Raw genomic sequence first — 15,003 nt, 5'->3', positions numbered from 1 at the left:
CTGATTCTACACAAGCAAGCATTACAGACTCCATATTCAAAACCTTTGAATGGTTGATGGTATCTAAAGCAAATGTTTTATTAAGCAAGGATCAGGCTAAGCTATATTGAATTCTGAATACCAATATTATGCAGTTTTAAATCCGTGTGGCCAAACAAATGATGTTTGCATAACTTTTCGACAACTTTTCCCATTTGGGCACCACACGGGTATTAAAAGTGCACTGTCAGACCAACTCACGGGGCAGCTGGAATCAAGCTTTGGATGAGAGGCTCCTGAGGGTAATTTTTGGAGCGGGTGTTATCCAGCTACCCTCTCTGGATGGGACTGGCCGCTGGCCAGCCGTGGCTTCTGAGCCAGAAACACTGCAGGAGAGGTTTCGGGGACAACTGCCGAGCTGGTACCATTTCAGCGTGAGGATGCAGACGCTGCCCAGCGCCGGGGTGGCGGTGCCGCAGCCCAGGCTCACCCGCTGCGGCGGCGCTTTCCGCGCACCTCTCCCTCTCCCTCTCCTTTCCAGCCCGCTGGAAAAACTTTCAGCGGAGCAGCCGGCCGGGAGCAGCGCGGGTTCCTGCCCTCGTCCCCGCGGCCGCCCCGGGATGCGCTGCCCCGCTGCCCCGGGCGGGCAGGGCCGGAGCGCGGCTCCCCCGCTCCCCTCCTGCCCCGCGCCGCTGCTGCCGCGGGGGCACCCGCGACCCCCGGGCGGGGTGGGGGCTCCCGGCTCCGCACCTCCGAGGGCTCGGCGGCGATTGGCAGAGCCCGGCAGCGCCGTCCAGGAAACGGCTCGGGTTGCAGCGGGGGGAGTGACCGGGGGAGGAGGAAGGAGCCGGAGGAGTGCGCCGAGAGGGGGGGAAAAGGGGGCAGAGAAAACCCACCTCCCACCCGAGGGGGCTGTCGGCGTGACAAAGCTGCGGCGGCTCGGGGCGGGCGGCTGGATGGAGCGGAGCGGGACCCGCGGCGCGCTGCTCGGCGATGCCCGCGCGGGGGAGGAGGCAGCTGGCGCCGGGCACGGCGGGCTCGCCCCTGTGAGGCGGTAGCCGCCGCGGCCGAGCCAGGGCACGGCACGGGACGGGGCGCCGGGCCGGCTCCTGCCTCGCCTCGCCGCCCTCCTGCCTGCCCCGGGCGCGTCCCGCGGGGGATGCGCGGCGCTGCGCCGCTGCGGGCTCGCCAGCCGCGGCCGCCCGCGCCGTGACCGCGGCCGCAGCCGCGGGAGTTCCGCCCCGTCCCGGGAGCCGCCGCTCCGCAGCGGAGCCCGCCCGGCGCTCTCGCCGCAGGTAAAGGCAGCGGGCGGGCCGGGGAAGGGCGGCTCGGGGCAGGGCTGGGGGTCCCGCCGCGCTCCCGGCTCCGGGCGGGGCTCGGGGGTCCCCCGGTGCGGGGCTGGGGGTGCCCGGGCCGGGATGCGCCGGTGCGGGGCTCGGGGGTCCCCCGGTGCGGGGCTGGGGGTGCCCGGGCCGGGATGCGCCGGTGCGGGGCTCGGGGATGCCCCGGTGCGGGGCTGGGGGTGCCCGGGCCGGGATGCGCCGGTGCGGGGCTCCCTTTGCTCCGCGGTGGAGCTGCGGGTCGCGTTGCGGTCGCTCGGTCGCCGCTGCGGTGCGGGGGGAAGCCCGAGCAGCAGCGCTGTTCCCCTGCCGTTCCCGCATCCCCGTGGGTGTCTTCGGGGATGGTTCCAGCGGTGACAGCAGCACGGGCGGAGGAAGGGAGGCTCGCCCCGGAGGAGCAGCCCCGCCTCGGTAGCGGCCGCGGGTCGGAGCCCGGTCCTGCCCCGCCGTGCTGCGGGAGCGGGGCTGCGGGGCACAACCGCCCCGTCTGGGACAAGGGGGGAGAGAAATCGTCAATGAAATATATATTTAAATGCAAAACGGCCCCTTCAAACTGGGACCCATTATGCGTTTGGTGTGAAACGCTATCAACATTTAAAACTTTATTGTCTCCTTTGTACCAAATCCCTGTAAATCTTCCACTAGCCTTTTCTCATTTTCATCTGAAAAGCCTGTTTGGGCTGAATAGACAGCAATCAGCAGCCTCTGGACTTCTCCCGCTCTCTGGAATGTCAATTAAAATGCAGATTTTTCTTCCCCCCCCCCCTCCCCGATCTCTTGGTGGCAAAAGACTTGAGAAAAACAGGATAGTCCTGGAAAGCAAATGAAAGAAGTTCAAACAATGAAAAAGTACTGAAGCTGCCAGCCGGTTCCCATTAGTCCTTCAGAATTAATGTTTAATAGCTGTGATACTCAGATTTGCTTGGCGATTGAACTCTGCTGAAGAGTCTTGTTAGATATATATGTGTATGTATATTTTTATAGATGGATGTATATTTCTGCATTTTCTGTCCATACACAATTCTTCTGTCAGTGGAATTGTGTATATAAAGCTGTTAGCTTTAAAGCTTCTTCAACCTGGATTTTTTCTGACGAAGCTACTAGGCTTTTAGAGCCCTTGAGGTTTCTTTGTGGAGGGAAGATCCATATTTCACTCAGATTTTGCTATTCCCCGCCTAATTGAGAAAGATGCTGAAAAGTTATACAGTGACCAATGCATTGATTTGGTTAACATACTCTACAAATCGTGCTGTCCCTGGGGAGTGATAAACATCTTATAAACAACAATGCAAGTAGATTAAAAAGAACACTGAGAATTGAATTTAATTAATGTCACTGCTGAACAAGTACTACTTGTTTGTGTGTGCGAGTGTGTTTAAACTGAAGTGCAGCTTGGAGGAATTTGGTTGGGCTCCCAAACCAGTCTGCTTTCCCATGCTTGTCAGTTTGGCAAAGAAAATTTGGGCAGGTATGTGACGAGGTGAAAATTGACTTGATGAGCGAGTGGCAAGGAGAGCCATCAATCATTGGGGGCTGACAACTCCTCCCCAAAGTGTAGGCTGAGAAGAGAGACAGAGTTCCCTTTCAAGGGGAAAAATAAACACTACGTGTGGCTTTCACTGAGTCTGAGACTCCAGGAGGGATTATGGTATTGTAGTCAGGAAGCCAGAATTGTGGAGGCCAAAAAGCATGCTGGGGCTGTGTTCCAAACATTGAGATAGAGGTACATAATTATCCAGCACAGGAGGTCTTTCCAGGGACTCGTCCCCCAGCAACTGTGGCAATTAAACTATGAAAAGAATTTGGTTTCGTTGCATCTTCGCTGGACTCCACTTCTTTTGGGAGAGGGCAATCCTTGAAGCCTGTCTGCTGTCCTGGTGGTAGAGTGGTTTGGCTCCATGGATGGGTGCAGAGCTCTGATTTTTGCATCGTTGCGCCTTCGCAAGGCAGGATTTTGGGTTTGCTGCTGCCCTGTGGATGAAGAATCCCTTCTTTCTGCCGGCAGATGTTGAGGTGCAGGAGGCAACAAAAACCTTCAGGTGAGGAGACGCGTGGCCAAGTAGCTTTGTGCGGCTCTTCAGGATTTAGGGTGAGGATAGGAACCACAAATGTGCTGTCAGTGGTGTTTAGTGTAGTCTGAAAATCTGAAACTGCAGGAATGTCAGTGGAATTAATGCTCTTGGAGTTTGAAATACATGCTGGCGTTCTGGTATGTTTTCTTTCTGCAAAACCGTGATAGGATTTTGCATTTATCAACATAGGCTTTAATCGGAGTTTACAGGATGATTTATGGAAATGAAATCAGCATTACAGCCAGGCTGTTAATGAGGGGTTTCTACCCACTTTACAGCTGGATAAACTGAGCTGCAGGGCTGTGGCTGCCAGACAGCGAGGTGGGCAGTGGACCTGGGTGGTGGCATCCAGGGGGGTTTGCTCCACGCACAGAGTGGTCCCAAAACCAGAGCTCTCTTCAGCTCTACACCTGCTCTCTGCTTATTTAGAAAAGGGCCGGGCAAGCTCTTTGCAAATGTTTGTGCAGTGGTCTGGTGGTGTTTTCGCTGGAAATGTAATGGTAGTTGCTAGCTTGTGGTCTGGGATGCTGGAGCCAGGCTGAAATCTTTACAGGAAGGGACAGGGCTTTGAGGTGATACCAACGGAGTTGGAAAAAGCTTGCCCTGAAGTAGCAGGGATTCACCTTGTATTGTTTTCCTCAAGTGATTTATTTATGTCATCCAAAACCTGTTTCTACTGACTCCAAAAGTTACTGTGTATAGTGCCCAAGATAAAAGATGCCCCAGCAGCATTTGTGAACTTTGTAGCAGCTAGCGCAAGGCTAATAAAAATCAGAATCAACTTTTTAAATGGTTGGCTTTATAAAAGGAGAATCTTTGTCCCTGTTTCAGCATGCTGAGGTACCACACCAAATCTGAATGACAAGAAGTTTGGAGAAGGTTTACATTATCTCCACACTCCCTTACTTCTTCTTTTTTTTATTATTTTTTTTATTTTTTATTTTCAAGTGTTGAGGGCAGGAGGGAAAAAGAGGTTTTGTGGTTTTTTTTCCCCTTCCAGACAAGTGCTCTCCAAATTTTAGTTGAGTTTCATCACATCTAAGATGAATCATTGACCAGATTAGAACAATTGCTGCAGTTACTTGTTTTATCCATTTACTGAGGTTTTACTTTTATTTCTGAAGCGGAAAATCAGGTCTCATTTTCTGCTTGAGCTGTTAAATCACCCTGTGAGGAGGATGCTCTTCTGACCCTCACCTGGCATCTCAGTGTGGAGGCAACAGGGTCCCCTGAAGGGAGTGCCAGTTCCTTTCATGCCACTTCTGTCAGACCGTGGCTGGATTATCACTTAACTTCATCCATTTAAATTTGTTTTATTGTGAATAAGATAGACTCTTTTTTTTTCCCCCACCTCTGAAAAATATATCTCAATAAGCATCACTGAGAGACTGAGCAAAGAAAGTTTTGTGCACAAAGGTTGGCATGTATGGATGGAAAGTGGTGATTGTGAAACAGCACTCTCTACCATATTTTATACAGATTTTAATTACCTGTAATGCAGTGTAGCAAACCAATATCACTGCAAAGACTTGAGCCTTTCACCTGACAAGGACTCAGGGGTTTCCAAAGACCACTAAACTGAGTCAGAAGAAGGTACATCCATGAAATAGTCTTACAGATCTTTCCAAGTCTGAGCAGTATATTTTTTCAACTGTTTTTCTTCTGGAAAATTACTGAATTCCTGCAAATTCGTCTGGCTGCAGAACTGCCTAGGTGAAGGAATGAAAAACAAGGCAAACTTACATAAACCTTCAAACAATAACAAGAATATAATTTGTATAATTGTGGTAATTTTGTAGCATTACAGGTTATATGCCTGCACATGTGTGTGCCTCTCATTTTTTGAAAACCTGTATGTTTTTCTGTCAGTAAAATAGCTCTCAATATGTGCTGAGAAGTGATTTTGTGAAAACAAGGAGGACTTGGTTACGCCTCAGGTGATGATGGAAACTGCTAACAGAAGATGAAAAGTCACTCACTTTTCACATATTCTTGAAGCTGGAAAACTACTTTCCCCATCCTCCTGCTCCCCTCCCTCTCACCTCAGCTCTGTTGGAGGCTTTATGAAGTTTTTGGTTTGTGTTTGGAGATGTTTTTGCTGACAGTGTTCCATCTCTCTCCTCCCCGCAGCAGCCGTCGTTCCAAGGGAGGAGGCATTACCCTGGCCGAAGGCACGGCTTTCTCTCCATGCTTCTCTAGAGGTGTTCAGATGGGATTAAAGTCCACATGGAGATATGGAAATGGACCAGGAATTTACTCTAAAAAGATGGTCAGCTGGGATTCGGGTTGCCTTATCTGCCTGGTGGTGGTCACCATGGCTGGACTTTCCCTGGCTCGACCTTCATTTAATTTAGTTGTTGAAGACACCACGGTGGAACCTGAAGGTAAATCACTCTCGAATACTTAATTCCTTAAAAGAAGCTAATTTTAAATGCTTGGACATGTGAAATAGAAGTCAAGATCTTTCCATGTGCTCTGGTAAATCTAAGGCAAGTAGCAGAGCAGCCCTGGCGAGTTACGGTTTCTGACTTTCCCTGCTCTCGCCTGGGCTGTGTTTGTACAAGCGTGCGTTTGTTTATTCTTGTGCAAGCCAGTGGTGTCAGTGATTTCACTTGGGACTGTCATCACGTTGTATAATCAAAGTGTACAGATGAAAGTTTTCAGGAACGGGTCTTTAAGGAAACCACTCTGTGGCACTTGGGTGTTGCTGTCTCAAGGAACAAAGCGGATGAGTGGCTGCTGCTCTTTGGGATTGTCTTAACCTGAGGAGTCCAGAGAAAAATGAATCTCTGTGGTTTTCATTTGGGAATGTTTAGTTTTGCTGGGCACGCTGCAGAAATGCTATGGCAGCTTTGTTGGTGTTTGTACTCAGGACAAACGTCCCTGTTGCTGTTAATATCCAGGCACAATCGGTGGTGCAGTGCCTGGATCACAAGTTCTGAAGATGTGAATGTTGAGATCTCAATAGAAGGGCTGGAGTTTATTGCTGTGAGAGCAAAGGCCAATCTAGACCTTCACGTTGAAAGAGGTGTTTTGATAAAATCTCCTATTTTGAGCTTGCACGTGTTGGTATGTTCTTCTAGGTTTATCTGCTCCTCAAGCTTTGCAAAGTGGTTTTCTTCTCTGGAGAGCTCAGGAGAGGCTGCTTTTTCATTGTTGTGAGCTGATTGTGTTGAAGAATGATTTTACTGTGTTGTGCTGGATCATTCCTGCTCTCTGAGCATCTGGGGGAGGAAGTGAGGCTTCTTTCATAAGGTTGTATCTGCCTTTTGGAGGAGTGATCACAGTTCTAATAACTCAGCTGTCAAGCTGATCTAATAGTCCACAGAGCATTTCTGACCTGGCAAGCTTGCTGCAGAGAGTTTGGCCTTTACACAATCTACTACTCATGTCCATGGATGCAGCTTCGTTTTTATTTAATAAATATTCATGCAAAACTTATTTGTTTCTATCCACTGCCTCTAAAAATAGACGTCACCAGCTAACGCATTTTTAGAATCCACTCCAAGTACATTTTTATTGATGGCAGGGGATGAACTATTTAGAGGTGATGAGCCCTCTTCCCTAGCAAACATTCCTGAAAAAAATTCTCAAAGAATAGCAATATTGTCATCTGTCAGGCACAGAGATTGTTGATAGCAAAAATGCTTGGGTTTTTTGTTTTTTCTTCTTTTGAAGGTAACCCGAGATTTAAAAAAAAACCAAAACCTCTTGTTGCCACTTACTGTATGATTTGTTAATTGAACATCTGGTGCCTTTTTGGCTTTTCAGGAGAACGACAAAATCATGAATAATTCTGGTTTCAGCCTAGCTTTGTAGTGAGGTCCCCTAGTTTTAGGGTTAAGTCAGAAATAATGTGGTTGAAGATTGGCAAAGTGCTTTATGGGAAGAAGAGTAATATTTTTTGAATGGTGACTGATAATTTTGCAACTTTTCAGGGAAAGAATAGCTTTCATTATTTTGGAAAGCACAGTTTGAGACTATATGTGTCGTACACACTGATATGTAGGGGGTGGAATCTGGGTTTTATCAAAGAGTAAATTGTTAAAAAAGATTTAAAACTTCTTTCCTGGGAAGGAATGTTACTGATGTGAAACAATTTTTGATGTGAGAACCGAAATCATTACCAGAAACAAGAAAAAAAAAATCAAAACGCTTCTAAGTTAATGGCATAATAAGAGCTTTTATGCTGCAGAATACAGGGAATTGTGTGGGTTTTATATCTGAGATTTGGGAAATAAAACCTCCTTTATGTATTTCATTAAACCCTTTGATAAGAAAAAGCAAACCAAAACACAACCAAGGTTTTTACACAATCACCTTCTCTGGGTTCTGTCACTGCCACCCACAAGCTCTCCAAGCCCAAACCAAAAAAACCCTTCAAAAGATCTCTTCAAAGACAGAGCAGACTTCTTTTTTAATTTAGTAAATGCCAAAACGTTTTGTACACAGCTAATTTGGGGGGTCAGGTGCTCCAATAATGTAAATTTTCAGTGGGGCTGCTGACTGCAGTCATTAGAGCTATGACATTTCATGCCAGCTGAGAAGGTCGGCAGGGCCACGACCTTTGGTGACATTTGCTGATCTGCTCCTGAGCCTTCCTTCACGGACATGCCCTGAATTGTCTGTATTTATTTATTTATTTTTAATACAAGGTGCTTGGATTGTTATTGTTTATTGTCTTGGTGACTCAGACTATTGGAAAAGCTTCACACAGCATTAACGGGAATTGAGATTTGTTGCTTTGGGTGTAACAGAGAAAATGCCTTCTCTCAGCTGTGCATAACTTTAGGGGCACTTGCAATCCTTTTCTTCAGATTATCTGGCTATATATAAAAAATACTAAGGTATGTGCTTTAGTTCAAGCAGTATTTACCTAGCAGGGTAATCAGCTGATGGATATGTGCAAGATGTCATGCATTAAGGGGGTGCTGTGCCTTTTGGCTCTTCTCAGTCAGTCTTGAGTAAATAAATATCCTCTGTTACCACTGAGTATTACTCTGGTCCGCTTGAAAGTGTTTACACTGGAAATAGCATCTTGATCCATTGTGAGTGGTAATGTTGGTGCTGCTATTGTGGCATCCTGAGTGTGGTGGATCTCAGCTGTGGTGCTTTATTCCCAAGCAGTGGTGGCAAAACCCAGGGCTGTTGAGCTGTGTGAGCAGAAACAGGACCTGCAGGACTTCTGTGGGGACTGCCAGCTCTCAAATTATCTCTCACATCAAGTGTTTACATACATGTTTTTTGTCTCAGGGAGCAGAGAGACTTTTTCTGCTTTTAAATGTTTAGAAACAAGCTTTCCCCAGCGTGTACAAAGGCACCATTCTCTCAGCCTGTGCGTGCCCAGGCCTTTGATGATAGCCAGCATTTCACAAGGGCTCTGACCGCACACATGGGTTGAAGGGTTACTTTGTGAACTGAATAATTAGTTTGGACGTGTATTTGATAAATAGTGAGCTCTCCCTTGACCTCCCCTTGCCCAGGCTGTGTGTTATCATCCTGCTGGGGAGCTAATTTGGTCTCTTACCCCCATGCAATGCCTTGACACCATCCTTGGAGCACCCACTTGGAGCCCCCGCCCGGTGCGGTGGCAACACGTTTCAGTTCTTTTAATTTAGGTCAAATTTCAAAGGATTAATTTAAGCTTTCCACAAGGGACAGCCTATTTCTGTGTCCTGTGGAAAACAGAGTAGTTCAGAATGGTCCTACATTTGGGAGATTCCCAGGAGCAGCAGGGAAGGGGAGAGAACCCCTTTACCGGGTGATGTGTGTTTATGGTGGAAGTGAATAATGAATTTTTCTATGGGATTTAATCAGTCATAGCCACTTGCTGACACAAAACAACATCCAAAAATAAGTATGTTCAGCAGAGTACCTTCCTTTCTGCAAAAATGTTGAGTCTTTTGAGCAACGTACCTTCATTTTTGTCAAAATGTTGGCAGTGCTTAAAGATTAATGTCACCTGTGGTCACAGTGGTCAGCACTGTCCACTTGGAGATCCTTCTTGAGCTGCTGTGAGCTGCCTGGGCCAGGATGGGGGATTTTGTGAGGTGCTCCAGTGTGTGCAGCAGGGATGCTGTGGTGGTGGGATGTCCCCTGTCCCACTCCCCAGTCTGGGGTGTCCCCATGGGTCCTCTCCAGCCAGTGCCACCCTGCCGAGAGGTCACAGGGCTGGAGTACCCTGCACATCCATCATTTATTTTCCTGGGACAGAGGTGGTGTAGAAGCACCAGAATGCTGCTTCTAGTTTGGTAGGAAAAAAAATAAAGCAAATGGTTCACCCGAACTTCTGACTGTTTTATTTTGGCTTTTTCTTTTTTAAACAAGAACAGCGGCTTTGATATCTGCGAGTTAAATTAAGAATTCAAAACGATTAGTTAAATCAGAGTCGGCTTCATATTTTAAATTTATTTAATTTTAATTTTATTTCATGGAAGGGCAATTATTAAAGCCCATTATGGAGGAATGTGACATCCCCACAGCTTCGGGTGAGGGCTGGCTGCCCTTTCAGGGATCTGGTTCAGTAAGTTATTTGGCCCAGTACAGGATTTGCTAGCTGAGATTCTGGGGAATTGTACAAGCAGCCAGATTAAATCAGTCTTAATGTGTCCATTCTGTGTTTAAAATCTGCAGCCCTTTAGCAGGAGCATGGTCTTGAGCTTCAAACTAATTGGACATGGGTAGGGTTGTTATTTACAGTCAGTGTTGATGAGACACTGGGAGTTGGTAGTCTCTCTGTGTGGCTACTATTTTGCAAAGTAGCAGAAATAATTGCATGTTTTAGGCTTATCTGCTATACAGTTGAAGCTTTTTGAAGGAGTATAATAGTTATTAACTTTTGGGAATTTGATTCCTTTAGTGAGGGTTTGTTTTGTTTTTTTTTTTTTTTTGAGCCAGATTATCAAAGATGCTGACTTGTGAGGTTTTTTTATCTTTTTATTCTTTCTTAAAAATAACTTGTGTAGATAAAACTCCAAACCAGCAGCTGACTCCAATGAATGCATGGTTTCCTAATATTAAAATAGTTCTTCCTTGGCAGGGAAATAACAACAAATTTTGGGCCATAGCAACTTTTTTACAGGCAAGTTTGAAACCTCTGAAAGCAGAATTTACAATGAAAATGCTGACATCTCCAGTTATGCAAGTTGCATGAGAAAATGGACTATTGTGATGTTTTAATAATACCCATGGCGTAGCTCTTAACGAGCTTATTTCTATATCCAGCTTCACTAGAAATGATCTTTAAATGGCTTTAAACAAAAACAGAGATAAGTGTTTTCTTAAAATGAATATTTCGTTTAGGATCGGATGGGAGTGCTAGAAAAATACTCAACTATGTCATTTTCTGTCATTTAGGGAGAAAAAATTGCTTATTGGAAGTGTCAGATTTTAAGTGTCATGCATTTGAGACTCAGTATTAAAGCTTTAGAGTGAAAGAGACTTTCTTCGAAGCAGTGCTCCTGAGCAGTTTAAATCTTGTGTTTCTAAAAGAACCATCACCCGCTTTGGCAAGTTGTGTCTTGTCTAGCACACCTGGTTTGACTAGAGGAGAAAATTCATTTCAGTGTAGTTAAAGAAGTGCAAAATTCAGGCTGAAAAGGGACCATGAATCCCAGCTGGACAAGTGGGAACATCTTCTGCAGAGGGTTGGTGGTTGTGGTGGTGGTGGGAAACGGGGCAGTATTTGGTTTGGCACGGAGCCTTCCAGAGTAAAATCATCCTGTGAGCAACCTGGGGACTGATTTGGAACTCAGACCTTTGAGTTGAGGCTCAGCACGTTGCAGGGTGTGTTTGCAGTGGGGTTTTTTCGGGGAGATTTGGCACGGCGTGCTCCCCAAATCACAGACGCCGTCTTGCAGTACCAGGGAATAAACTGACTTTTAAACTGATTGAAAGAGAAGTTGGAGCAACTGAGCAACTTTGGAGCGACTTTGTAAGAGTCAGATCTTAAATAAGGACCAGATTTGCAGGAGTTCAGCAGCCAACAGCTCCTGTTATAATTACGAAACGTGCGCTGGGAGTGCCAGAGCTGTTCTGGAAGTTTGGCCCTTCGGGTTTCAGTCGGAGCTGGGAGCGTCAGCAGAACTGCCTTGGCATTTGCTCCTTGGGGACTGTGCTTCCCAACCAAGACATTGCAAAACAAGAGATTCTGTAAGGATTTTTTTTTTAATGTGGATTTTTTTTTTTTTTTACTTTCAAGACCACCTTATAATGCATAAACTGATTATGTGTGTCTCCAGATTGTCCTTTCCCATCTCTTAATTATCACTGGTAGTTTCTTTGTTTTGTTTTGTTTTTTTTTTTCCAAAGAACCCTTTTTTAATGGGTTTGTTTTTCCTGGACTTCTGAATATCAGATACTGTGATACATCTTGTGGGCTTCATTTTCTGCTGGTTCAGGTTTTTGTGCCTCTTGTCACCACACAAATGCAATTATCCATATCAAAGAAAGGGATTGAAAGCTGAATTCTACAGTGTTGCTTTGTTCACTTGCTGTGCTATTATTATTTTAATTGTATTTTTAAAGTGACTGTAAGTGAAAGCATTTGGTGAACCCCAGTGAAGCTGAGGAGTTGAGACCTGACCTACTTTCATTCCCCTCCTCACACGTTGCAGGTTGTGTGTAATTATTGCTTTTCCTCCCCCACAAAAGAACTGGCTCATCAGTTTGGGACATTGACCGTGTCAAGCAAAGCCACAAGAACTGGGAAGAGGGGAAAATTCCTTTGTACCAAGCAAATGGCTTGCATTTGTGAGGGTTTACTGGAAAGGGAAATGTGTTGGAGGATGGAAGGGAGAAAAACGAGCATGAGAGACTGGTTGAGCATGAGAGGCTGGTTGAGGATGAGAAAACCATAGTTTGGTTGTATTTGAATTTTTGTTTTCTTTTAGCTGTTCTATTTTGAATTGAGTTTTGTTACATGGAAGGAAAAAACTTTTGTGACCCTTCAGGCTTTCTCCCAGGGGACTTGTGGCTGTTTCTGAGTGGGGCTGGAGTGGGATGCTGTGGCTGGGGGTGCCTTGGTGGGCTGTACCCACCAGGACAAGGCTGTAGGAAGTTCTGTTGTGGTTGGACGGACAGCAATTGATCAGATCACCATGAAATAACTTAGTTTTTAAACTGTAATAAAAAGTTGAGTGGTAGGAAAACTCATGCTACGCTTCCTTTAGGATGGGCAGTGTGGGGAGGTGAGCTGCTGGCAGGACCTGCTGCTGGGCAGGAGCAGAACCTGCTCTGGGAGACTGGCTTTGCAAGTTTGGAAAGTGCCCTGCTCAGTGGCTCAGTGTTGCAATATTTAATTTGTTTCAAGGAAAGTAATATGACTTCTAATCCTGAATGCCACCTGACAGTTCTTGAAAGTAATTTTTAACACCCAGTTCAAATTTTTAAGTACTTCTTGAGCATGGTTCTGTTAAACACTGTTTGTTCATGAAAATTAGTGCTGTTGAGATACTACAGTATTGAAGTATCCAGATTTCCCTGGTACTGTTTACTCAGCAGGGTAGCACAGGTATTTTAGCTGTGCAGGATTAACATGGAGACTCTTAATAAATCTGCAGTGAACCACAGCTCAGTAATAGCTCTTCTGACAATTCAGAAGCATTTGAACCTCTCCCATTAGTATGGCAAAGTGCCCAGGAGCCACTGGTCCTGTCAGGAGTGACAGAGGTGTCTGCAGGTTCACTGTGTGAGTGCTTGTGTGCCACCTGGAAAGGCATGTAGCCAGCCTGGCTTTTCACTTCAGGGCTTGTGCTGCTCTTTCTTTGTCCCCACTGGAGACTGTCCTCTGTGTGGAGCTGGAATTAAACAAGTTATGATGCCTCTTGCCTAAATATTGCTCTCGGTTGAAAGGGAGCCTGGTATGCCTTGAGGCTTTGAAGTGCTTGGAGAATATCCCGTGGTTTATGCCCTGTGTGTTGTGGATGAGGCTCTCAAAAGTGCTGAGAGGATGTTTTGGGGATATTGTTTCCAGTGCCTATTTTCAAATCCCCCTTTAGGAAGTGGGGGGAGATGAATTTCAGGGGAGCAGGCAAGATGAGACTTCCAGACGAGCTGCTAAAATTAAGAGGATTTGTATAGTCAAGTAAAAGTGGGACCGTGTACAAAAGAAACAACTGCAGATTTGCTTGTAGGGAATCTGAATAGATGTTCTCTGCATCCAGAACTAACACTGCAACATTGAATTGTGCAATTTTTATCCTCCCAGTTGTAATTTATTTCTTTTGCACATTGAGCAGTTATAGTCTTGAGCATGGATTTTGGCAAACACGGAAGAAAAAGGTTCTGTTTTTATGTTTGGATCTATGTTCTGTTCAGGTTTTATGTTGCTCTTGAAATGCAAATAAAGAACCTGAAAAAGAGCTACAGATTGGAATAGACGGAAGAAAATACTGAACCCAAGAAAAACCTTTTGTAACCAAATATACGTGCTCGTACGCTTTCCCAAGGCTGTATATCTTACTATGGAGCCTTTCCCAAGCAGACTTTAAGGCTGGGTTGAACAACAGGAGCTGGTTTAATTGCTCTGCCACTTGGTTACGTGCAGAGTTCAGTCAGGGAGATTTAAAGTTCTGCTCTTGCTGAAAGAAGAAACAATAAGAAAACGTTCCTAGTTTCAAATTCTGCTTTTTTAAGAAGAGAAGATTAATTTTTTTTTTTCAGCTTTTCATTTGAGGTTCTGGCAAAATGCGATTCATTTCCCCTTTGTATTGTATAATAGATTACATGAGAAGACTCTTCTGTAATGAGTTTGAAGAGTAGTTAATTATTTTTGAGATTGTGTTACAAGTGTGTTAGGTTTGTCGTACTCCTCAGTTCACTTAGCAGAGAGGTTCCCACTCTGTTCATTTAGGCAGATGGTGGATTTTATAACTTGGACAGAAATGGTAAAGATTTGCTGCCTGGAACCAAGCATTCACATCCTGAAGATGGCCTTTAGTTTCTCATCAAACTGACGAAATTACAGACAGTAATTTTAGGGGGTTTGGTGTGACTCCTCAGGGTTGGGGATGCTCTTTCCCTCCATGCTTGCCACCTCTTCGTGCAGAAGCCATCCTGGTGCTTTCCTGTTTCTTGCCCTATCTGGAGATCAGTCCTGTGGTGCTGCTGCATGAAGAACTCTCCATCCTGCCAGGAGCAGACGTGCGGGATGGGGACGAGCAGGAAGAAGTGGCAGGGCAGTTCCCAGCAGCAGGAGGTGGCCTCGCTGGTCTCTGCTGTTTACTTTGAACTTGGCATGCTCTGAGTCTTCCCTGGCCTGGCTTCCAGCAGCACAGACACCCAGCCAAGCCCACGAGCATGTGATACTCAAGGCTGCGTGGTTGTGCAGCCGTAACTCAACACTCACGTCTATAAAGACAGGTAGGAGCAAGCAGGCTACGAGTTGTAGGAATTTTTAATCTCTGCACAAAGCCTAGACAAGTATAATTTCTTTCTCTTTGGGAATGAATCTTTCTATAACCACACGGTGAGTGAGACACATCCACCCAATGCTTGGCAGCCATCAAAGCCCTGATGAAACTTTTCGTGTCCCTCACCCCTGGTAGCAGGGGACCATCCTCGTGAGGTTTGGTCCCGCTGCTCTCCTCTGCTGGGTGTGATGAGGTCTGGGT

At 46.1% G+C, this 15,003-nt stretch overlaps 1 protein-coding gene across 16 annotated transcripts in view; it reads left to right on the top strand.

Moving 5' to 3' along the window:
* The first annotated feature begins 1,147 nt into the window (after window positions 1–1,147).
* The window catches only part of FGFR2 (fibroblast growth factor receptor 2), an 80,526-nt gene continuing 66,670 nt past the window's right edge, over window positions 1,148–15,003 (top strand). For 6 of the 16 annotated variants that reach the window (XM_085583733.1, XM_077784722.2, XM_085583732.1 and 3 more), the window contains exons 1-2: window positions 3,169–3,358; window positions 5,522–5,775. In XM_085583733.1, the coding sequence (XP_085439859.1) occupies window positions 3,297–3,358; window positions 5,522–5,775 (316 nt within the window). In that variant the 5' untranslated portion in view covers window positions 3,169–3,296. Of the gene's footprint in view, window positions 1,275–2,898; window positions 3,359–5,521; window positions 5,776–15,003 lie in introns of those variants that run through there. The other 10 variants (XM_021529293.3, XM_077784721.2, XM_085583725.1 and 7 more) reach the window with 6 other exon arrangements.

The sequence above is a fragment of the Lonchura striata genome, chromosome 6 (genome assembly GCF_050655825.1).
Source record: "Lonchura striata isolate lonStrDom1 chromosome 6, ASM5065582v1, whole genome shotgun sequence".
Taxonomy (NCBI): Eukaryota; Metazoa; Chordata; class Aves; order Passeriformes; family Estrildidae; genus Lonchura; species Lonchura striata.
The sequence above is the reverse complement of the archived record's forward strand: the minus strand, read 5'-3'. Positions and strand labels throughout refer to the sequence as shown.